This window comes from Oryzias latipes, chromosome 21, assembly GCF_053564925.1.
Source record: "Oryzias latipes strain Hd-rR chromosome 21, Olatipes_Hd-rR_3.1".
Lineage (NCBI taxonomy): Eukaryota > Metazoa > Chordata > Actinopteri > Beloniformes > Adrianichthyidae > Oryzias > Oryzias latipes.
The window spans coordinates 19,080,314-19,104,460 of NC_136257.1; the positions used below are offsets into that span (position 1 = coordinate 19,080,314).

The 24,147-nt window shown below is 38.5% G+C and overlaps 2 protein-coding genes across 2 annotated transcripts; one reads left to right on the forward strand and one right to left on the reverse strand.

Annotated features, from left to right (window-relative positions):
* Positions 1–4,770: 4,770 nt before the first annotated feature.
* On the reverse strand, positions 4,771–20,410 carry pms1 (PMS1 homolog 1, mismatch repair system component). Its single transcript, XM_004081825.5, has 13 exons — positions 20,122–20,410; positions 19,595–19,738; positions 19,137–19,319; positions 18,837–18,939; positions 17,689–17,852; positions 13,021–13,137; positions 10,336–10,458; positions 10,088–10,234; positions 9,205–10,004; positions 7,524–7,991; positions 7,293–7,423; positions 5,281–5,441; positions 4,771–5,204 (listed from the first exon to the last, which is right to left on the reverse strand). Exons 2-13 carry the CDS (start codon positions 19,724–19,726, stop codon positions 5,004–5,006), a joined length of 2,730 nt encoding a protein of 909 aa, XP_004081873.1. The 5' UTR covers positions 19,727–19,738; positions 20,122–20,410; the 3' UTR covers positions 4,771–5,003.
* Positions 20,411–20,533: 123 nt separating this feature from the next.
* ormdl1 (ORMDL sphingolipid biosynthesis regulator 1) lies at positions 20,534–24,052 on the forward strand. The gene is made up of 4 exons (XM_020713338.3): positions 20,534–20,849; positions 22,151–22,330; positions 22,925–23,076; positions 23,228–24,052. The coding sequence occupies exons 2-4, from the start codon at positions 22,157–22,159 to the stop codon at positions 23,361–23,363; spliced, it is 462 nt and encodes a 153-aa protein (XP_020568997.1). The 5' UTR covers positions 20,534–20,849; positions 22,151–22,156; the 3' UTR covers positions 23,364–24,052.
* Positions 24,053–24,147: the final 95 nt, after the last annotated feature.

A 24,147-nucleotide genomic window follows, 5' to 3' on the forward strand; every position in this document is an offset into this window, starting at 1 on the left:
GTATTAGTTGAAGAAGAAACCAATACAATTCAATCAACCTAAACATGGACAAAAAAGAAAATATAGTGGAAAATCTTTGCTTTTTTGTCAGCAGAAAATAATTGAGAGCAGGTGTGGAACTAACCCTACCCTGATGGCATCAGGTAATCAGGTAAATCAGCAGCAGACAGGGAAGGGATGCCTAAAAACCAGCAGGATGTTAGCCCTCAAGGCCTGGAGATCAACAGATCTGATGCTAGTATAAACTAACACATGCTCCAGATACCTGTTCCTTTCTAATGATTATTATTGATGATTTTATTTGTCAAAGTCAGTAGAAAGCTTCTTTAATTTCAAGAAAGCCCATAATACACAGCTGTTGTTTATTTAGACTGGTTTTTATAGAAATAGAAAAATTGGATGTGTTCTGCTTTGAAAAAGAAAAAGAAAGTGTGGCATGTTTTTGAAAATTTTCTATCTCAACCAAATGAACAGAGTTCTTTTCATCATTTAGTGGTTTGTCCATCAATCAGTGCATCAATCGGTACAGCATCCAGTAACCACTGCACTACTTTTTTAAACAAGTCTGTTCTGGAAAACCACTTGGTCTTATGAGGAAATTATGTTTAAAATCATGTTGTTATCTCCTTTAAAAAAAACACCAGATTATTATTTTAGGCTAGATTGACAGGCTGTTTGCAAAAACCCCTATTGGGCATTTGCAAAGCAATGAAAAGCAATAAAACCAACCAGTCCGGGACATGATAAGGGCCAGATGGCCAGAAGCTAAATGTTACCTGTCTTCACTTCGCCAGTGATTTATCCTATCTGTCTGCACTTCACTTGCTTTTTCACTTACGGACAAGGAATCACTATTCCTACCCGTAAACTGACAGCCACCTTTGGGAAGCCATGGTTTGATTCATGACTGTGTACATTAATCTTCCCACTGGAAGTTAAGAGAGAGAACAAATTTGGTGTTCGCTCCAGATATGTTTACAAAGTTCTTCCTCATCCATGTTTGTTTGTGAGGAACGGTTTAGAGAGGAGCAAAAAAAAATGTGGCCTTAAGTTCTAAAGCAGCCAAGCATCGTCTCCCAGGAGACAGAGAGTTGACAGTGATGAAGAATAGATCTTCCTCTAAGGAGGCTAAGGGAGGGCAGATTATGGAAACCTCCTGTCTCCTTGTGACATGCATGTGCTCTTAACACAGACGGATGCAGAGCTGTGTCAGGTATGTGTCAACGAGAACTGGACAGACTTCTACATTTCAGAAATAACATTTAGGGTACGCCTTACAGAATGTGGCTTGCAATTATTTTTTGAAGAATCTCAGTTGAGAGATATTTTATCAACAAACACTTTCCAAAATATTCAGGGGTCGATCACTTTGAGAGACTGCCTGAATGAAAAGTAGATTTTAATTAGTTTGAAAAAAATATATATATTTTTTGAATGTGTTTCTAGCTGGTTTACTAAAATAAATAATCAGACTTTGACACATTTGACTTTTTTGAGAGTTGAAGTCTTCTGTGTAAAGCAGATGTCACTAGTGGAGCTGGTAACTCTGAAACATGTGATGCTGCGTTTGACTTGAAATCCACCATGACAATGTTAAAGATCCACTCCGGTGAAAATTGTGTTTTGGGTATTTTTAACATGTTCTTGTGGCATTTTTCTCATGATAAAGAACATATTCAAATAAAAATTAAGATTAAAAATGCATTTGAGTATTTTCTCTTCAAATCATGGTGAATCAGGAACAGATGAAAACATGTCGTGCGAAACATCTTGTAGTTGTTTCGTACAAATACAAGCTCCCTGCTCCACTTCATTCCATTCCGATGCATACAATTGCAAATGGCTATATTAACTAGATTTCCTCTTCTGAGCTGACATCTGGCTCAAATTGCATGTTTAGACAGCTCTGATATTGCTCACCACTGTTGCACCGCTAATGTTAGCTTGGGGATGCGAAGGGCTGTAAGCTAGCAGGAGAGTGTAAACAAATGGATGATGGGAAATGAGGCTTACTAACTGTCAATGGTCACACCCACAACTCAGAGGCAAATTTCTAATAAACTACTGCCACCCTGCAGAAACTATGTCCTGGAAAATGACAAAGTTTTTTCAATTTTTCTTAAAAATGACACAATCGTTATTAAAAACCACTGGGAACGCTTTTAAAATACAGTAAAACCTGATTAGAGGGGGTCCAAGTCCAGGCTGAAAACTCATATTTTAAGTTTAGTGTGACAGCTAAAAATCTTTTACCTGGACTATCCAATGAGTAAATCCGTGAAATTACACTGTGGCAACCCCTGAAGGGAAAGCAAAGCTTTAAAAACTGAATCTGAAATGTGTTTCTGGACACACTCTTTTTGTGTTGGGAACAAAAGCATAATCCATTTTTAGTGTTTCTGTTGTGAAGTGAGCTTGTGCTCGGCATCTGTCAACAAGAAGGAGATGTTTTTTCATGAGATTCTGGGGCAGATTTCTTTCATGATCGCTAAATTAGGGAGACGATGAAGAAGCAGATGATAGCATATTGTAGCAGAAAACAGCAGCAATTATGTTAAACAAACACAAAGAGGAGATGCATATATGCCAGCTGTTACCACCTTTTATGCAAAAATAAAAAGTTTATTATATTAGATTAGATTAGTTGAAATGGATCCCTGTCAGAACAAGCCAATGACCCAAATACAAGTTCAACTTTTCCATGTTACCCTCATTTAACCCTTGTGCTATCCTAGGCACTTTACCATTGGGAGTTGGGTCATCTAGACCCACTAGACAGTGTGCTGAACATTTTTTTTTCAATGATTTGTGAACCTCACCTTTATCCACCTTTGTCATGGTAGGGAGAAGACGTCAATGCAAGGGTAGGTTCATCTACGATAGCACAAGGGTTACATTCTACAAGCACGAGAGCCAGCATGTAAGTTAAGATGAATGTGGAAGTGAACAGTTTCACAACTAGGTGTGGAAACAGGGCCAGGGCACTTCAACAAGAGTAAAACACCCACCAAAACCTTTACCAGTTGGTTTGGATTGTTACTGAAAATAAACTGAAGAAATCTTTTGATCCCTCAAGCTTTTTTGGAATGTCAAATACACATTTCTCTGAAAACAAATCCAAACATAGGGTGGGTAAGGTGTTAAATATAGCTCATGTCATTTTATTTCAAATTTGATGACTCTGTTAAAGTCTATGGTTACTTCTGGGTTATGGGAGTAAGATATAGTTGCTCTGGCTGCTGAATCCGACCTGAGCAGCAGCGGAGCACTGCTCATTAAGGCTGTAACAGGAGAACAGAGAGCTATCTTGATGACACTCTACGCTAAATAAATAAGCTAAAAAGCTTTTGCATGTGTTCCGAAAACATCCAGATTATAGATCGAATTGATTATTTCTGACAACAGGGCACATATTCCTGTGGAATGTGTGATGGATGTTTCATCTGATTTGATGAAAATTAGATGGGGACCCTTTAGCTTTGGAAGAGCAACACCTATATGTTGCATCAGACCTGAATGGGCCAGCAGCCAGCTGGCAACAAATGAACTACTGCTGACCTTTAAAAAAGTATGGTCATATGGTCAAAAGATGATCATCAGTTAATCCTCCCTAATTACTCTGATAGGCCCCTGGATACTTAAGGCAGCGCACACTGCACCAGTTCAGCTGTTGCACGCAGTTCTGAGGAGCACGGTGAGAAGTTTCCAACAGGAGCTCATGAAGGAAGGAGGGCGAGCCAGAGGGGTCAGAGAGGAGGGGGTGTGGCTCCTCGCTGGCACTTATGCCTTTTCCCAGATGAGCTTTGCAGAGTCTCGGTCCTGCGGCAACGATGAAGCCATCTGTGGGCTCTCAGCAGGGGCCACGTAAAACAAGACGTGTGCTGTGGTTTGACCTTTCATAGTACTAACTATAATATTATCATAAGTCGAGCTATTCAATTGCAATTTTCCCTGAGGTGAGATTCAGAGTAAAGGTGATTGTACTGATGAGTACAAAAATAAATATTTTGTTTTTAAAATGTGGTTAAAACACCACCAGTTTAGAATCAATGAATACCCAGAAAATAGGGTAAATTAGACAATTCCAATTTGTGGGATCAATAAAGTCTTATTCTATTCTATCCTGTAATGTTTAAATTAAGTATATGCATTTATATATGTATGTAGATTTAAAAAATGCTTTGGGTTTCCTTTCTTTATTTCAAGAACCACTAAATATTTCTCAAGTAGGAAATTGCAACTGTCAATACTCATTTTCATGTGGCTGAAAGAAATTGAGTAAAGAATTATGGGTACTAGCTGGTGTACATCTTGAGCTTTTAGGGTTGCTATGCCCTGTTCCAGGAGTCAACAGAAGGAGTCAGATGTCATCAGTGGTTCAAGAGCGATCAAAAGAGGGTAGGAAGTCATGAATTTAAGACATTTGACATCTTTTCAAGTGACTAAATAAACCAGTACTCAGTAAAAACTGTTTTGTCAGATAAAAAAAACTGTCATAGAACTAGCAAACGCTTTAAATAAATAAAAGCATACCTTTTCCATTTATTTGGAAAAAAAAGGTTTTTATTCTGAAGTGGAACTTCATTTGAAAACATTTCATGAACAGATGTTTCTATGACTAAAGAATTCCCTGTTTTCCCTTCTAAAAGTCTCTTTAAAAAAATTGTGTTTTTTGTTGTTGTCATACAATAATCATGACAGGATTACTCCATCTGTAATCACAAAATGCTGTCATCAACAAAATGCTGTCATCAACAGACAACTCAAAAAGCAGGTGGAAAAACACATTTTATTGTTTGGTGGTTGCAAATTCTGAAAAAATGACAAGAAATGTATTGTAAACCCTGAATACCTGAGGAAGTCTGGATACTAGAGCAGCCTGTACCCAACTACTTAAGAGTTTATCCATGCCACCCTGTTGCATTCACACTACTTCAAGACCTAGTTTGTAGTCTTTTTTTTTTTTAATGAGATATTTTAATATCTATTTTGTTTCGATTTCTTTAAAATTGTAAAGGTCTAAAAAGTCTCATAGCTTCATCATCAGTAGAAGGGATGTCACTGAGGTGATGGAGAAACGGTCGTCCATGGATACATGCTCTGTTGTCCTCACTGAGCTGCAGTTTCATCCGTTGAAGGGTTTCCTCAGCATCTTCCCGAGACAAACTGGTAGGCAGTTGCCGAGCCAGTCGGACTGCTTCACTCTAAACGGAAAGTCGTAATCGAAAGCTTTCAAACAAAGAACGCCACGCTTCGACCCGTTCACAGCATATCTCTCACCTGCAGGTAGCTTCTGACTTTGAGTGGCCGGCACTCTTTCACAGTCGAGGCGTTCCTGTGGAGAATTGCTGTCAGGATCTCCCTGAGATCCTCCACGCCAAGAAAAGGCACGCAGTTTGCCATTGCCGTCACTTCCAGATGTCTCTCTGCTGACATGAGGCCTGGCCAAAACAAGCAGAAAACAAGGATTAATACACTCCAGACGCTACTACTATCTCCAGGAAAGAATAATAAATAAACAGTGTGGTTAACAGCTGAATGGATGACTAAGTCAAAACAGGCCAGTGGCCAAATGGAGTGTTAAACGACTGTAGAAGCCCCAGCAGACTGGAAGGAAGCTGTCAAGTGTGGTGGAAGGACAGCTTCCAATTTTGTAGGGAAGTCCTTCAAATCACTTAAGTTATACATCAAATGCATAACTCCTGAAGGTACGGTAAGAATAATTCAAAATGCAAAGAATACATATAAAGAACAGTGGTTATTATGCTTATAATTTAATAATTCAAGGTATTTTAAGTAGATTCTTTGTCATTTTTCTGTACAATTGCCAAATGAAGTCATTGTGGGCAAAAAATAATAATTTTCAAATCAAAGAACATTAGTGTGTGCAAAAACACATTTCAGATACCGTGTTTGAAGCTTTGGAAAAAACAATCATGACATTCAGCAGGCCGTGTGCAGTAAAATAGTCCGACAACCCTCTCATGCACATCATATTGGACTTGTAGTGCAGAAAGAAAATTCCAGGAATTTCTAAAAGGCCAACTACTTTTGTCACCTGAACACCAGGGTTTGAAACCTACTGTGAGGCTGAATTGTTGGGCAGAAAGCCAATGTCAGTTGAGGTGAGCAAATGTAAAATTAACAAAAAGGTACCCTGGACAAATGACCATAGTGATAATGTCAAAGAAATGGTTATAAGACTAAAGTCACAATTCCAACCTCTGAATTATAGGTATGATCTTTTTTAGAATATGTTTATAAAGATGTATTATTAACATACAGTACAGACCAAAGGTTTGGACACATCTTCCTATTCATTTGAATGAGAAGGTGTGTCCAAACTTTTGGTCTGTACTGTAAATTGTAAAGATTTCATATCTCTTAGTCTTAGAGCCCCACTCTAATCATCTTTTCATTTACTGTAAAAGTGTTATTTTAAAGTAATTATGAATATGCCTTTTTGGGCAAAAAAACCAAAACAAAAACCTGTGTCATTTTCAAAAACAAAGTTCCTGGACAGCAGGAGGGATTCATTAAAAATTTGGCTCTGACTTGTGGGCAGGACTGTTGGCATGGAGTAAGCCTGCCATGACTTCCCATCATGCCTTTGTTTACGATCTCTCCTTCTAGCTTACAGCTCCTCACAACCCCAACCTAACATTAGTGGTGCAACAAAAAGGGCGAGCAACACTGAAGCTATTCAGCTTTACAGTTTTGATCCAGAAGCCAGCACGCACACGAAAATTAAGACGTACATGGATCTATTCGACAACAAGCAGAAGCCTCAGAATGGAGCGAAGCAGGGAGCTTGTGGCTTGCCACAGTAGCTTTAATATCCCATCTACAAGTGTTTTCCAACGAAAGTTTTGCATCCGTTTCTGATTCACAACAATTTGAATAAAGACATTCTTAGAAATTTAATTTTAAGCTTAATTTTCTTCAAGCATGTCCGCCACCATCTGAAAAAAATGCCACCAGAACATGTTAAAAATACCATTTTTATTGGACTGGGTTTTTAAACTTTAGTTTTTTTTAAGTCAACGTGACCATATTATGCTGTTTCATTTCAAATTTGTCCAAAGAAATAAAATAAAATAATCCAAAATATATTTATTGTTACAACCATAAAACAAGTTGTTTGTTGCTTTAGTGCTTCAGTTTTTATCAGTGAGGTAATAAAAGGATGGAGCTGTCTAATTTAGGGGATGCCACATTACTGACAGTTGTGTGCCTGACTAAATTCCATCACATAAAACTTAAGTGTCTCCAATATAGGAATTGAATCGTACCTCCAGTGAGTTTGATTTTGAACCCATTAGCCACCAGCCTGAGATCAGAGAAAAAGACCCCCCCATCCAGCTCCGGCTTGTGTTTCTCCATGCCACACAGTGTCTCGGTGTACTGAGCTCCACCAAGATTTCTAGAAACAAGAGATAGATCCTACTTAATATGGGAAAAATTGGATGAATGTGCAGATTTTTTGGTGAAAATTGCCACTAGCGTGGAATTCTTTTCCTTACCCATCTGTTAATTGCACTGGGTTTTGCAGACTGGTTGCAGGAAGTATATTATCCTCTAGAAGTCTCTTAAACAGCAAGGCTTCATTCACACCAAATGCGTTTAACAACATCAGCTTCTGACCACATAAAATGACCCACGCATTCTGAGAGGCCAGTCGGTTTACAAGTTGGAGGTCCCGTGGCGTTGCATGGCTCTGGGATGAGAGGCGCTGGAGCTTTAGACGAAGGGCAGCCACGCTACACGGGAGGGGCTGAGTAGCTTTACACTCAGGCATTTTCAGCTTTTTCTGGGGCTGCACGGTAAAGAGCTCGTCGAGCAGCTGCTGGTTGGAGAGCGGCGCTTTGCGTTTCTGACCCGGCACTTGCGCCTTCGGCGTGTTTGCAGCAGGCTCTTTACACCGGTCCTCTGATGCTTGTTTGGTCTTTTGGCTGTGGTGTTCCAGATGTTTCTTCGCCTGTTCCTCATACCTGCAAAGTCCCACAACACTTCAGTATGGCACTGATTTTTTAAACAAGGGAACAAAAAGACAATACAATTCAAACAATTCATAATTGATACTTTTATAAATCAAGGATAAAGTCAAATCAGTGAGATACTATGAGTAAGAAGACCTCTGTAAGTATATCTGAACACCTGTACTTACTTTGAATTGTGGGTGGAACTGTTGGCGTAGAGTAAGCCTGCCCTCATTTCCCATCATCCCTTTGTTTAACAATCACTCGCTAGCTTACAGCCCCTCACAACTCCAAGCTAATATTACCGGTGCAACAAAAAATGGCAAGAAATGTTGGAGAAAAAACACAATTGGAGTGGGTCTTTGAGGGACAAGGTAATTACCGTCTATATTCTCAATAAATTTGAATTCTGTTAAAGTTGCAAAAAAAATCTATTTTAAAGTAGAATTTCTTTCACAAAAGGGACAAACAGAACAAGAGCAGACACTTTTATCCAAATAATATAAGATGCTGATCCATGGCATTTTCATACACATTGTAAATATTATATGCTTAATTTTAACTTGCCGTTACAGAAAAACAAACTTTTCCACAAGTCTGTGCGTATAACTTCTAGAAACATTCTTTTTTTCTGAGCAGCAGTGAAAACAGCCAGCACCACATCCCACACTATATTTAAAAACAAGAGCAGAGCAAATGCAGGATTCTAAACAGATGTCTTTTTCCATATATTATATAAAAGCTGAAAATACTGCTGATGCACACATTTGTAACTACTTTAAATTGCCGTGCAACAGTTGAAGATAATTGGGCTGAAACACTGAAAGGGATAATGGGTTATTCAGTTGCTTGGTAGATAGAGATCAGTACGGCTGGCCTTCCTTTAATGGCATGTTTCCTGAATGTGGGCCTGATCACAACGTTTTCATTTCGCCTAACACCAAAACAGATATCAAAAGAAACACTGGCCTTCATGCCGAATTGATTCTACTGTCTGCAACACACTGTCACAACTGGGGGAAAAATAGGACATGATTTTCTGACTAGAGAACATTTTATAGGCACCGTTGTTTGGAAATTAGAAACACAGCTCATATCAATAAAACTTCCATAGACTGGCCTTTTTCATGCAAATGACAGGTCAGAATTTCCTCCACTTCCCTTCCCTAAAAATAACAAGGGATGGAAACAACTAGTCAGAAAAGGTAAGGGTCTGGAAACTCACTTCTTACGGTCTTCCTCCCTTAGGTTTTTCCACCTCTCGTGAACAGCGATGCTGATTTCCTGAAGACTGGCTGTGGGTTTCTCCCTAAGAACTTCTGCTCTGGCCTCCTTCTTGAACAGGGCAGCAGCAGACAGTGGCCCTCTGATGGTTCGGTTGCTGATCATGTCATAAGCTGTCAGAGCAGCTCCTTTCTCTGTTATAGCATTAACCATCTTTTTGTTAGGGCTGCTCTGACCCTTGACCTGAGCTAAGTCCGACTGATTGGGCTTGGATGGCTGGTGAATTGTGATGGGCTGCAGAGCCTCTCCTGATGAAGGATCAATCAGAGCCGTGCCCCGACTCCAATCCTCAGCTGGTATTTGGTCTTTACTGGCGTCAGCAGCTGGTGATTCAGTCTCTGTAAGACTCTCAACCGATATGTTTTCTGACATTTCAATTTCACAAAGGGAAAAGTCTGACTGAGGCTCCGTTGGGATGTGACTGACAATCCAGTCATCTGCTATAGAGGATGAGGAGCTGCCGTTTGAGGGCTGGCGGTCTATTAGAGTATGGGCGTTTCCTGTAGATGAAACTGCGCCACCATGTTCGTGTTCATCATCAAGGACGTTATCTTCAACGTTGAGACTGAGAGCATTCACAACGCCACCTTCCTTTCCTTCTTGTAAAGCATCTGTCTGCAGAGGACTCAGTGATGGGACAGCCTTTTCATGACTCAGCTGTTTCTCAGCTGATGGGTCAGAACTGGGTCGAAAGCCGTAGAGGGAGACCAGCAAGGCCTCTACTGCTGTCAGCACAGCTTCCTAAAAGGTCAAGGAGATGATTTAAAAGAAGGTTTTTACAATCCAATCCCACACCCGAACTGTACTACACACACAACGGGTACCTTATCATGAAGGAGAACCTGGCTTTTGTCTGGTGTCAGATTCACATCCAGTGATGAAGGGGACACTGTGATGTTGAGCATAAGGATGGGGTATCTATTTCGAACTGCATCTTCAAGATACTGAGCACAGTAGTGTTGACGCAATAGCTGGTAAAGATTACAGAAGAAAAATAACAAAGCTAGTCAAACAAAAATTGAAAGAACACTTGATAAATACGCATGATTTTATTTTCGTCCCTTCTACCCACCTTCATTATTTCCTTTAGCTGGACAGGTCGGTTATTAACATACAGGAAGGTTTTATCAGGAGCAGATGAGCTCGTAGATGAATAATCAGCTCCTGGCTTAGGAAGAAAACCATCCAAGATGATCTGTGAATCAAAAATTAGGATAACCATCATCATTATAGACAACTCTCTAAACAGGTGAAGCACAACTCAACACTACTGTGACCGATTTACAATGTGAACATTGGGCTTTCAGAGAGGAGGTGCCTAATTCACTTCAATGGTGGCCCCAGCTCGAAGTGCAGTTATCAACTATGGTGTGCAAGCAAACATACATTCAGCATCCATCACAAGACAGTCCAGACTGATGGGTAAAAGTAGACTTTTCTCTTATAAACGACAGTCTGAGTCCCAGTTAGTTATCTATATAGGGTGTTCACCCTTTTGTAGATGAGTCCAAATTCAAAATTCCAAAATCCAGTGACCTGGAAATTTCCCAGAAGTCTGAAAAAACCTATGTGCATGGATGCTCACTAGATTGGCATATATAGACCATGATGCATTGCATTTGAATGATTTGTCATTTGTAACCATGTTTAAATTCATTTTTTTCATAAACCATTCAAGTTTTCATCATCAGAACACAGTGGAATAATAAATAGTCTTTATAAAATGTTTATGTTTATTAGGTTTTTACATCTGCAAATTGGTGACGTAAGGTTTGGAGAGAATGTATCTGAATTACAATAAAATCCAAAGCAATGGATAGTCCCATACTATGCAGTTTTCTAGGGGTTAGGGAGAGAGGGAGTCAGCTGTAGAGTTGAAAGTTAGGAATATAGATATGTAGATCAAGAGAGGAAGATTAGAATAACTGTTGGGTATTTTAAAAAAAAAATGCAATCCCGAAATACTTTTGTGAAGATAAAAGCACACACAAGGACAACCATCTGTGTCCATCTCCTCCAATGATGGTTTTAGCCAAAAAAACAACAACAACATGATCTAAAGTCAGATGTGAAACTGCCAGAATCTCAGCTTAAAGCTGGCCTTGCTTAAAATGTTTATGATTGATGACGAGGAGTCACAAACTTATAGAAACTCAGACTAGAAGAACAAAATATAATTCATAGGAGGGATTTGCCAAGCTTAAGAATCTTATTCTTTATTATTATTCATTATCCTAATTTATTTTTCCTTTGTTCCACTATCACATATGAAGACATTTTTCATATGCGGCCCTGCTGAGGGGAGCACTCATGAGCTAAATATGATGACTCAACAGAAACTCCAACAACTGCACTTAAAATGCCGATTTGATGGTACGCTGGTAAGAAATTATGGTCGGCTATTAATGTTCTGCAGATTGGAAGCAGTGAATAAGCTCTGCAGTTTTCCACATGGCCTTGGGCTCATTATTATTAGCAGCAGCACACAGCAATGAAGTTAATAAACGGACTGCTGTTTCAGGTCAGGGCACAAATGCTTCTCTCTATTTCTGCTCATTAGGGTCACTTTATGAGAGTACAAAAGGCACCTCTGGCCCCCAAAGGTCCTGCAAAGGCTTACGACTCTCTCAGAGAAACGGGCGAAATTGTCAACTTGCTTCCTCTTGATCACCCGCCTTTGTTCTTGACGGACACAGAGTAGAAAAATTCTCTTATTACTACGGTGGGAGTGGGCAAAGAAGGTGAAAGGTTGTTCTCATAACTGGTCACCAAGTAGCAAAATAACAACAACAAAGAGGAAAATGAGAGAGAAACAGGGTGAAAAGGGCTGCTCTACATCTGTCAGCCAAAATTAGTTGGAAACCTGGACAGCAGGTAGTGGCCGCGTGACACCTACCGTGACCAAGCAGAAAGCTGCAGCTGAACAGCAACTCAATTACTGTCAACACAGCAAAGCTTAGCTAACAAAACCACTCACTCCTCATCAGGAAAGAACTCGGGAGAAAAGGGCAAAGAAATAGTTGGACAGACACCAACTGACCACATTTGCTGGCTTCAGACCAGATGTTCATGATGAAGTTATGAGCTCACAGCCAACGTGCTCGCTTTTGTTCTGAAAAACTATATGAAAAATGCAACGCATTGATTTTTGACAAAACTCCTGAAAAAACTTTTTCAACTTAAACGGTTTTCAGTCTGAGTTTTTACCAATTATAATACTTTTTGATAATAATTCCTAAGGCTAAAAACTATATATAAATTTAACAACATAAAAAAAATATTTTTAATTTTTTGCTGAAAATGTATTTATTTGAATACTTTACAAATATTAGGGGGAAATACCCAAGACAAGGTTTACTTTAATTTTATTTGTTTCTAAAATTTACATCCAGAGTATTTAGTCAGATAGAGCTTTTGGTGTTGAGACAAGCTCTATAGCAGGTTCAAGAAAAATCACAACATAGAAAGTCAAGCATTTTCTGGAATTTAAAACCTTCAAAGAAACTGAACAAGAAGAAATAAAAAGCTACCGGTGTCAAAACCTTAGAGCATAATTTATTATTACCTTATTATTACCTTAAATACAGCTTCTGTGTGAAAATTCATTCCTTCTCCTCCTTGACTGTTTTAAAATCTAATCTCCTAAATTACACAAGATGTAAAAAGTGCGCCTAAAATGTTCAACTTGCTTTTCTGCAGAAAAGCAGTGAGCGTTCTTTGAACTTCCTCTATTAGGAATATTTCTGCCTTCACTAACCTCGGGTTCCTCCTGCTGTTGGTGGCACTGAAGCAGGTTGGCAACAACACTGGGCCCCAGAGTGGCCAGGAGGGCACTTCTGTTATCAGCGACCTTGGTCTTCTGCCAAACCACCACCTGGAACAACACACCAATTCCATCACATCATAATAATAGGCTCACATGCCACCAAAATAACTAGAGCATGACATGTTTGCAAAATTCAGACGTTTAAGGTACACAATTATTCCCCTAAACTGGGACTGTTAAAGCAACTTCAAAAAAAGACATTACAGCTCATGTGTACAGCTACACTTTTCAACACCACCTTGATTGTGTTTTTCTTAAGAAAGCCCAGCCCAACACATTACCTGATGCTTAACATGCAATTTACTACTCATAAACAATTTGTTTACATGTTTTACTAAAGCTGTGTACCAAAAGTGAAAATTTTGAGTTGAAGTAAAAAAAACAACAAAACAGTCTATCCATTAAAAAATGTTTTTAATTCAGTAATTAATAACCCCTCTTGTTAAAATAAAATATGTCCAACACAAGAGGCCCTCAGCTCTCATCTGTTTGCCTAGCTGTTGGACAGGACAAGTTTAAAAAAAAAAAAAAAAAATGTTTTTAATATGATAAACTTCTTTGTTAAGTCTCAAAATTTCCCCTTCATTAAAATTTCACAGGGATTTAAAGTCTGACATATGTGGTATTAGTTATTGTGCCTTACTGTAGCGAAACCAAGTGAAAAAGAAAAACTTTTGATTATAAAGGCAAATCCAAATATACTATAAACACAAAGTAAAAGTGTTGGTAGCCATCTGTTAGTAATAGAAAAAAAGAGAACAGTCCCTGAAATACCTTGAAGCTGACTAAAGTTATAATATACAGTCACTTAAATCGGCAAAAGAAAATCAGTTACTTGCTTTTGATTTGTTTTTTTTTTATTTATTTAACAAATTTATATAAATCAAGTAGGCTTGGATAAAATTGACGGAGAAGATTGAGAATAGTTTGACCACAGATGTCTTCTAACCTGCAATCAGTTAGCAAAAAATGGCAATAGATACTCTGTCGTTTGGTGCCATGGTGTGACTGTGGACCACAGAAAGAGAAGAATAATTCTGAAGAGTTTGGAAAGAAAATCCTTGGCAACCATGTTGAGATTAGAAAAACCATCTCCAAGTAGCTCTATGTTCTTGTGACTACAGCTGTTCATATCATACAGAAGTTTGAATAGCACAGGATAAATATTTGGAGTCACACCCAAAGAGCCATAAAACACCACACGAAGAAATCTACAATTGGGCGGCAGTGGCTCAGGAGGTTGAGTGGGTCGGTGGTTCGATCCCCGCCCCCCCCCAGTCAACTGTTGTTGTGTCCTTGGGCAAGACACTTCCCCCTCCTTGGCTTCAGTGTGATTCCAGTGGTGTACGAAAGCGTATGAATGTCCAGGTGATGGACAGAGGGGCCGTGGGCACGAACTGTCCGAGTATACATGAGGAGTGAATGAATAATGGACACATTGTAAGCGCTTTGAGCGTCTGGAAAAGCACAGATAGATCTAATCTGTTATTATTAATTAGTGTCCATCATACTAAAGATGGTAAAAAAATCAATCAGTAAAACATTGGTTTAGGTGCTCCTAGTTTTCCATTCGGATTATTTTGTTGTTTTTGCTTCTTTTGCTGTTCACCAACAGTCAACACCAACATCTGCACTTGGGGTTACTTTACTGCAGAATAACAAAGCAACAGGTACACCTGTCCAAAAAACTGTTTGTCTATCAGCTGCCACTTTACATGCACACAGACTGACAAACGAGGTTCTACACAGGAAAAGATTACAATTTTGAACTTTTTTCTGTGTCACTGTCCGACTGCATTTTTCACACGTGAATGACATGCCGATGCCAGTACTGTAGATCTTGGTGAAGTGGATCAGGAAGTCAATGTTATGCTCAATCTTATCTTATACATTGATGTCATCCACGTGGAGCAGGTAACTGATCCTGGCCCTATTCATGAGTCGTATCCATGGCCAGACTTATTGATCATTTGCCTGAGTGAATTCAGGCTTATGCAGAACAGCAGTGGGGACAGAGCATCTCCTTGGTATGTGCACTGGATGGACAATTGCACATTGGATGGACCGTTGGAATGGGGCAACCCCACCCCCTCTTCCCCTTCCCGTTGCTGCAAGCTCTCCGTTTATACTCTCTCCTGCTAGCTTACAGCCCCTCACACCCCAAACCTAACATCATGGTGCAACAAAAATGGCAAGCAGTATTGGAGCTATCCAGCCATACAGTTTTGAGTCAGATCCCAGATTAGATTAGGGAAACTAGGACGTACATTGATTTAGCTATCCTACAAAAAGCAAGGAGCTTGTGGCCCGTCTGGTGTTTTCTGTTTTCTACATTACAAATAGGCTTTTTTTCAAACTGCTTTTTTTCTGCTGCTCCTGATTCCCACTGATTTGAATAAAGAAATACTCAGAGATGTCACTTTAAGCTTAATTTTCTCATGACATGTCCTCAATTATGAGAAAAATGCTAGAAGAGCAGCTTTCATCTGAGCGGCTCTTTAAATGTCTTCATCAACACAGCAATTCCCCTGTTTGATAGCTTGTATTACCACTGACAGCAGAACAACAGGAGACTGGAGATAGGTTCTTTATCAACAAGTAGTTTATTACAGTTTAAGGCCAGCACAATTAACCCTTGTGCTATCCTAGGCACTTTAACGTTGGGAGTTGGGTCATCCAGACCTACTAGACAGTGCACTGAACCTTTTTTCTTCAATGATTTGTGATCTTCACTGGTGTCCATGGATTACATGAAATCTTTCCACCTTTATCCACCTTTGTCATGGTAGGAATAACATGTCAAAGTAAGGGTGGGGTCATCTGAGATAGCACAAGGGTTAACTGCAAATTCTGCAAAAATGGGTTAAATGGTAACCTTAAATATCCTAAAACAATCTTAAGGCAGCTTGAAGTATTTATTGAATCAAATAAATCCCTTTATGTATTTGACCGATCGAATGGACCTGCTGGTTGTTAGATGCTATGTAGACGTAGAGCTGTGACGGTGTGGGATTTTTGATCACCGCGATGATGAAGAAGTAATAACCGCGGTGTCGCAGGTTAACAGTGTGTCAGCAGCGCTCTCCAGTGCAGCGCAAAAGTGTTGGAGGTGCATGTTCATGTTTGGTGTTACGAAGTGAAGGACAACAGCATTAAAAGAAGGTTTCCCCCAGAAGAACAGTGATGATCCCTTATTATTTTGCTTTATTATTATTATTTACCCGCTCTGGAGTAGACCTGTGACGGTGTGGGATTTTTGATCACCGCGGTGATGAAGCAGAGAGGAGCCAAACACAAAATCCCCTGGCAGCCGCGTCGCGAATGAATACAATTAATAATTACAATGCACTATTCTTTATTAACAAATAACAGTATGTGTGGGATTTTTGATTGCTGCGGTGATGAAGTAGCAGGGGTCGCGGAGTCGGGACTCTAGCGACACCCCAAAAACAAAATCCTCCGGCGGGCGGGCGGCCACGTCACGCTCTCAAGAACGCACGCAGCTTGTAATGGAAATGAATACAATGGAAATTCCCAGAGAAGCCCTTGAAGTTTGAACACAGGACTCTCAGAAAAAGTTGTCATCCGTGGTGACAACATCCAAGTTGGCACCACGGTGACCATCTCATCACCGCAGTGATGGGGTTATCGTCACACCCCTATGTAGACGAGGGTCATTTGGAGTGTAATTTAATTTATGTTGATTTTTATTTAGATTAAACTGTTGCAGCAAAAAGGAAATTATGCTTTTGATTGTTTTGCCATTTGTTCATCTATGACAAGGTAAATTGACATCGCAATATTGATCACTAATATCGCAAATTGCGAGTTTTCCCTCAGATCGTGCAGTCCTACTGTTTATTAATGGTATTTGGAAATCATCCAGAACACCAGGCTCCAAAATCAGTAGAAATGCATGGAAGAGCCTCTTTGTTTTATTTTTTAGACAAAGAAAAATAAAGTAGAAAAGAGGAAATTTACAATTTTTGTTTCTACTGATGTGTTGTGGGCTCTTATTTATATAAAGCTTTAAATATATATCATCATTAGCTGTTCTTCCAGATATTTTAACTGAGTGAAGCATAAGTAATGCCTGTAAAAGCAGCTAATTTTACTGCGATCCAAACTTTTTATAACAATTCCTGCACATTAACCAAACACACAATATAAGAATAAGCGGGTTTTTCTACATGTTAGAAAATACAAGTATGCGTACATATTGTCCAACTTCAGAAAGTTTTAAGCTGGTCATGTCGGCACTGCCATGTGAAAGGTAAAAATGACACCTAGTGGTTGAAGTGTCTGCAGGACCAGCTGATCCAGTTTTACATCCCACATTTAATACAAAATGAAATATGTTTTGGAAAAATAAGGAAAATATGCAAACTCCTGTGTCAGTCATACCAAATAAAACAACAAACACCTTTAATAAGAAATCAATATGTTGTGCACAGTTTTCGGTTTCTATATTTCCACAAAAAGGATTGGGGAAAAAAACAACTGTCAGTTAAAAATGTAATTTTGGATCCACCATTTTGCAGCTGGTTGCCTTTTCCATCTCATAAATTAGGATCTGGAATGTGAAACATGATTACTTACCTTATTATGAACTAGAGATAATCTTAGTTCAGGTTTTATGATAGCATAGGTGATGAGCAGGTCCTGCACTTTCTTCAGTTCTTCTTTGCACTTCTTTGTGGAAGTGTAATACTGCCTTCTTACTGGAAGGTTCTTAAAGAGTTTGAGCGCAGTCACTGATGTGCCTGGAAAAGACAGAGAAAAAGAATTCAATGCATCTTTTCCAAAGCATAAGGCCATTCAGCCTGTAAACCATTGCTCACAATTAAAAAAAACAAGCTCTGATCTAACATTAGAACCATTTATTAATATCCAGCATTCTAGCGTGAATTAATTGTCCACCATGACCTCGATAACAAAGACACATTAGTCTTAACCATTAGTTTTCATTTAGAGCAAAGTAAATGGAAAGAAGAAAAATTCTAGAAAAACTTTTGGTTAGATTATTATATACTGAGATAACCAGATATTGTTAAAGTCTCATTTGAATCATCTTTTGATGTGTTTTCAAATAGTTTCCAGTAGTGTTTTAATTGTAATTATGCTGTTTTTAGGCCAAAAAAAAAACTGTGTTGTTTTCTAGGACATAGTTTCTGCAAAGCACCTCTGAGTTGTGGGCCGGACTGTTGGCGTGGAAGTAAGGCTGCGCTCATTTCCCATGATCCCTTTGTTTATACCCTCTCCCATTAGCTAGCTTACAGCCCCTCACAACCCCAATCTAATATTACAGGTGCAATAAAAATGGCGAGCAATATTGGCTCTATCTAGGCGTATAGTCTTGAGCCAGATGCCAGATCGGACGAGAAAGAGGAAGACGTTCATGGAACAACTACAAACTTTTTCAATCTGCATTTTTTCATCCGCCATTGATTCACCACGATTTGAATGAATGAAAACCTAAAAAAATTTGAGTTTTAAGCTAAATTTTCTTTAGTCATCTCTTCCATCATGAGAAAAATGCAACACGAACATGTTAAAGACACCAAAACCACAATTTTCCTCAGAATAAGAATCTTTTATTGTAATTATGCAGTGCACAACGAGTGGGTTTATAATATCTTATCAATACGTTTTATAACGTATTGATAAGATAAAAAGTTTCTTTCCCTAATATTTTGTTTTCTTTTTTCTGTTTAAAGAGGCAAATATCTCAGTTATCACAATCTTACCCTGACCAAGATGAGATGGTTTCTGAGCGACTATTTTCCCAGTGGGGTCAAGAGTGTACTGGGTGCTGATGTCATCCTCCTCTGTTTTTGTGGTAACAATCAGCTGATGGAAAAGACCCACAAAAATAAAAAAGATCAAATTTTAGTGAAATAAATAGCAAGGATGATACATGTTTGCAATCACATGTGTTATGACAAGTTTCCATACAAATGATGTAATTTCAGTGTCTGGAACATTAGTGTCAAAATTCCTCTTCCGTCTGATTTGCCACCAACTACTACCAGTAATGGAATCCTTACCTCAGCCACAGCGCAGATTGAACCCAATGCCTCCCCCCTGAAGCCATAGGTTTCCAGATGTTCCAGATCTTCGTGGCTACAAATCTTGGAGGTGAAATGTCTCACGGCCATTACAGAAGCATCTGCAGCTTTGACTCCATGGCCGTTGTCACGCACCTCTATCCGATCCAAGCCAAAATTCTCCTTTTAAAAGTGTGAAAAAAAAACAGCTTTAGCATCATCTAATCGAAATCTAAAATGAGAAATTAGGTTTGAGTGAAGGAAACACACCAAAAACTTTCTGTAACCACACTTAATGGGCTTTATTTAGGTTTGTTACACATAATGTTACGCAATAAAAGGAAGTAAAGGAAGCGGTTTTTACAGCCAAAGTCTGTTCTGTGCAAAGGAATCATGTGAACCTATATCTTGGATCTATGAAATGTTGGCTAAAAAAAAATTTTGTTTAGACAATTTACCAGTTTCACATCAATGCTTGAAGCGCCAGCATCCAGGGAGTTCTCCAGCAGCTCTTTCACAACATTCACCACAGACGTGATGACTTGGGAGCTGGACAGCAGCCGCACTGAGTCTGGTGGCAACAGTTTCATGGCTCCAAATATCTGCTTAAAAAAGCGGTCTGTCTTCAGATTGATTCACTTAAGTGTTCAGAACAGCAACACGACATCAGGTGGATCAACCCAACTCTTTCACGTAATAAATTAGTGATAGAGGAATTTTAAGGTTTTAGGTAACTCTTTTTTGAAATTACTAAACTTTTTTTTGTTTTGAGTTAAACGGTAGACACACAAATATAAACAATATATAACAATACAAACACGTATTCTAAGATAAAGATAATACTTACTAAACTGAGATTTTTCTCTGCAATTAAAATGTGTTTAATTTTTAAGCCAGAGTTTAAAATTGTGGGTAAAAACTGTGATTGACTTCAAGCCGCATAGAAGACATTTGCTCATAATAAATTTGCATCACAACAGCCCACCTCATTTCAACGTTCAGTAGAAGAAATCCACTTTTCTCATCTGATGATCAAAATGTAAACTTTGATCAACTGAGCATTCTTAATAAATCCGTGCCCTAAAATAAAAGAAAAAAAAGAAAAGTCTAAAATAAACGGGTAGACGGTGAAATAAATTAACCATTTAACAGCTCAGGGCTCTATTTGAGGAGTTGGTTTCGAAATACTCCAGTAACTCGGTTAGTTTTGTTGTTTTAGCCGAAAACTAGCTAAACAACACAGTCCACCGGAAAGGGAAAAAAAGTTGCTCACCGGAAGTAGTCAGATTCCCGCGCCCAATATTAGATGCTGATTGGATAAAAGTATGAGAAAGGCGGGCTCATTCGAGAATATTCTACCCTGAGTCAAACCTAGCAGGCGATATTTTTACACCTTTGAAATATCTGCAACAATTATTCTAGCACACAGTCACGGCCTATAACCCCTTTCATTTAAAGGTTTGGAATCAAAATTCTCTGGTATCCAAATTTTTGGGGAAAATTTTAAATACACTTCTTTGTGTGAAAGGTGGGCGGGGACCAAGCCTGACAAATCAAACTGAGGCAGTAAACGCACAACGACGTCAAAATATTGGATAAACGTCTACATCCGCTGAAAACAGCATCTAGGAGGATCTGAGTACAACACGAGAAAAAAACAAGTTTTCTTTGTAGTATTTCATAAAAGAACACTGTCATTGCTCGTTGCTATCTGTAAGTCCATCTTATACCTCTTGTAGTTATTTAATTTAACAGTTTAAAGTAACAGCGTAGGCTTTTTAAATTTACGTAATCACGCTGCCTTGTTGTTTTTTTAGTTGTAAGGTTTGGGCCTGACTATGTTCTGGGTTAAAGGGAAGATGCATTCGGTTTTAAGACAAGATCGCCATCAGAAAAAATTCTAGTGGTTGACACTATACCCATAAAATGCTTTACTCAGTGTAAGTGGTACACAAATTAATTATGAAGCGTTGCATTTTGCTGAAGTCCAAAAGTCAGAAAATAGACCAGTCCATTGTCTGATTGTGTTAACATTCAGAAGTATGGGTTTGCCGTTTAAAGATAGATTTTATGGTTTAGCTTTTTCACACGCATATAGTTTATTTGGTATATAGTTATTGTGCATCTTCAATTCCATAAAGGTCCTTGTTTACAGAAATTGTAGGGGCTTGTTGGTCCTCTGACCAAATAAACAAACCAGTGTCCTTTTAGCGCAATATAAAATCTTTGATGTAGCCACAGACCTTTTTGTTTGGGGAAATAAATGTCAAAAAGTCTATTCTGATCACAGAAAACAATAGGTTTAACATGTTTAGTATGAAATTAATAGGAGATGCAAGTTATTTGAAGCTGTTAAATGTTAACCGCTTAGCTGTAAATGACTGCAACTTAAGCTTTTGGTGTTTGTGTCAAATCCAGACTTGCATTTGAAAGTTTGCCAGAAGACAAAGTCCAGCAAGATTACGCAAGGTGCTAATATTCAGACTCGTCTGTAATGAAAAGTGCCACAGCTGCAGTTTGCTGGAATACCTTTAACCTGTGAAAAAAGAAAAACATTTACAATTTAGACATTTTCTACAACTTATCAATATGTCTGATATGTTAATAATATATTGTCTAAATAAAAATATTATTATTGTTGCTTGAAGTTTTATTTTAAACAATCTCAATCATATTTAGATGCAAATTTATTTCAATTAACTTTAAGTTAAATGAAATGTATGAAAATATGTTTTGCATCAGTTTTTTGATGTAGATACATCAAAAAACTGATGCAAAACATATCTGCATCAAAACATATTTGTATATATTATATTTATTATTCATCTTAAATAGTAGTATCAGCCGATTGACAAAATGTAAATGTTTTAAAGTTGAGAGTCATGGACTCTGGAATTATCTTCTTCTTAAAACATTTTCAACATTTTGTGGCTTCAAACGCTTCAAAAAGAGGAAGACAGTAAGTCCAGATGAACGAGAATCTTCATCGACCAAATGTGTCTTTGTTTCCACAGACCAGAATGAATGTGGGTGTGGCTCATAGTGAGGTGAACCCCAATACTCGAGTAATGAACAGCCGGGGGATCTGGCTGACCTATGCGCTGGGAGTTGGAGTTCTTCACATTGTGCTCTTGAGCATACCCTTCTTCAGTGTTCCTGTAGTGTGGACTTTAACCAACGTAATACACAATTTTGTAAGTGCACTACTTGCTCCTGTCTGTCTGTCTGTCTGTGCTGCACATTGCAAATGTAAATGATCTTCATTTGTCACACATCTGGTTTTAAAATGAGACATTCACTCACTACTGTAAGTGTGGTTTACTGCGATTGTGTGTCACTACCAATATGTTGGGGTGTTATCAGCAAGAGCGAAGGTCAAGGATAGTCAAACACCCTCCATCACAGTCTAGTAATAGATCAATCATATAAACTTTATTCCATTTGCAATCTAGAATTTCAATCTGGTTTGAAATACATGAATTGCACTTGTTGTATTTTAACATGATTTCTCATATTTTGAGTTTGATAGTAAACCCTAGTTTATCTTTTTAGGTCTTGCATGTGTTATTAATTTAAGACTACACCAGGGTGGAACTGTTTCTGTGCAAAGAAACAAAAGCCGATGAAATGTATCATTCAAAATTCTCTTTGCATATAAGTGTCAAACTTCTGCTTTGTACTGTAAAAATGTGTTGTTAGAAAGCAGCAACATAAATAATAACCGACTCATTTAAGCAGTCTATGAATAATATTTACTCGTGTTTGTATTTCAACTGTTGTCTTTCCAGGGAATGTATGTCTTTATGCATGCTGTGAAAGGTACACCTTTTGAGACTCCTGACCAAGGGAAAGCCAGGCTTCTAACTCATTGGGAGCAGCTTGATTATGGTGTGCAGTTCACCTCATCTAGAAAGTTTTTCACCATTTCACCAATCATTCTGTGAGTATTGAGATCCCATCATGACTGTATGCAAGATTGGAAATGTTCTGGAGTCAATTTAAAACGATATTAGCATTTTTCTCACGACTGTTTTATATATTTAAGCAATTTGTTTTTCAACTGATCTGTCTTTTTTCTATTCCCTCCCTAGATACTTCCTTGCAAGTTTCTACACAAAGTACGACACAACGCACTTTGTAATCAACACTGCCTCACTTTTAAGTGTCTTGATCCCGAAGCTGCCACAGCTGCACGGAGTGAGAATTTTTGGCATCAATAAGTATTAACGTATTTTAAGTGCTGCGCCTCTCAGCAGTAGAAGCTCATTCCTGTCATCTGTACCGCTGATTACTCTGTAAGGACAGCCAGATACTTCAGGGTTAAAGAAAACACAGGAGTACTTTGTATTTGACAGAATGCCAGAAGCATTACTAACTTATGTGAATATTTAATGAAGTTTTTTTTTTTTTTGGCCTGCCTAGACCTGGGCTGGCCTAGGTCTTGGTGAGGACTTTAGTTTAATTTCTTTTCCTCTATCATTTGTTCACACAGTGACACAAAATTGTGAATTGTAGTCACTCGGATGTTCCAATGTATTTTTCAAAGATGTTTACTTTGTAACGGTATGAGCCTGTGGCTCATTAGGTAATGGGTGCCAAATGTTTAGCTCAGTCAGGAATATTATCATCCTCCTTATTGGCATGATTCTTTTGACAAGTGAAACATTTATTTGCAACTGTGTGGAAAGTTGTTTCGGTTTTTGTGGATTTATGTCTTGTGTGTAGAAGAAAACAGTGTGACGTTAATTGTTTACTTAGGGGTGGTCTGCAGTGTCTACATGTTAATCTTAGGCCTGTTGATGCCCTTGCTAGATTAAGACTTTTTGCTATAACCAAGGCAGCTAGCTCTGCTTTGAGTAGCCATTTAGGCCACAGTGGTATTTCTTGTTAATCTTATTAAAAATTGTGACCTCTGAGGTTCTGTTTCATTCCTGCTCATTTTATTCTTCATTTCTAAGTTATGAATGCAGAGTTTATATCAAAGGGGGAAAAAATGGAAATGTTTCAAATG

Coding starts and splice junctions, on each gene's coding strand:
- pms1 (XM_004081825.5), bottom strand. CDS start 19,726: ATGAAACTGTTGCCACCAGACTCAGTGCGGCTGCTGTCCAGCTCCCAA. Junction 13,138..17,688: donor TATCTCTAGTTCATAATAAG/GTAAGTAATCAT, acceptor GTGTTGTTCCAG/GTGGTGGTTTGGCAGAAGAC. Junction 10,459..13,020: donor AACAGCAGGAGGAACCCGAG/GTTAGTGAAGGC, acceptor TTTGATTCACAG/ATCATCTTGGATGGTTTTCT.
- ormdl1 (XM_020713338.3), top strand. CDS start 22,157: ATGAATGTGGGTGTGGCTCATAGTGAGGTGAACCCCAATACTCGAGTA. Junction 22,331..22,924: donor CCAACGTAATACACAATTTT/GTAAGTGCACTA, acceptor TTGTCTTTCCAG/GGAATGTATGTCTTTATGCA. Junction 23,077..23,227: donor ACCATTTCACCAATCATTCT/GTGAGTATTGAG, acceptor TTCCCTCCCTAG/ATACTTCCTTGCAAGTTTCT.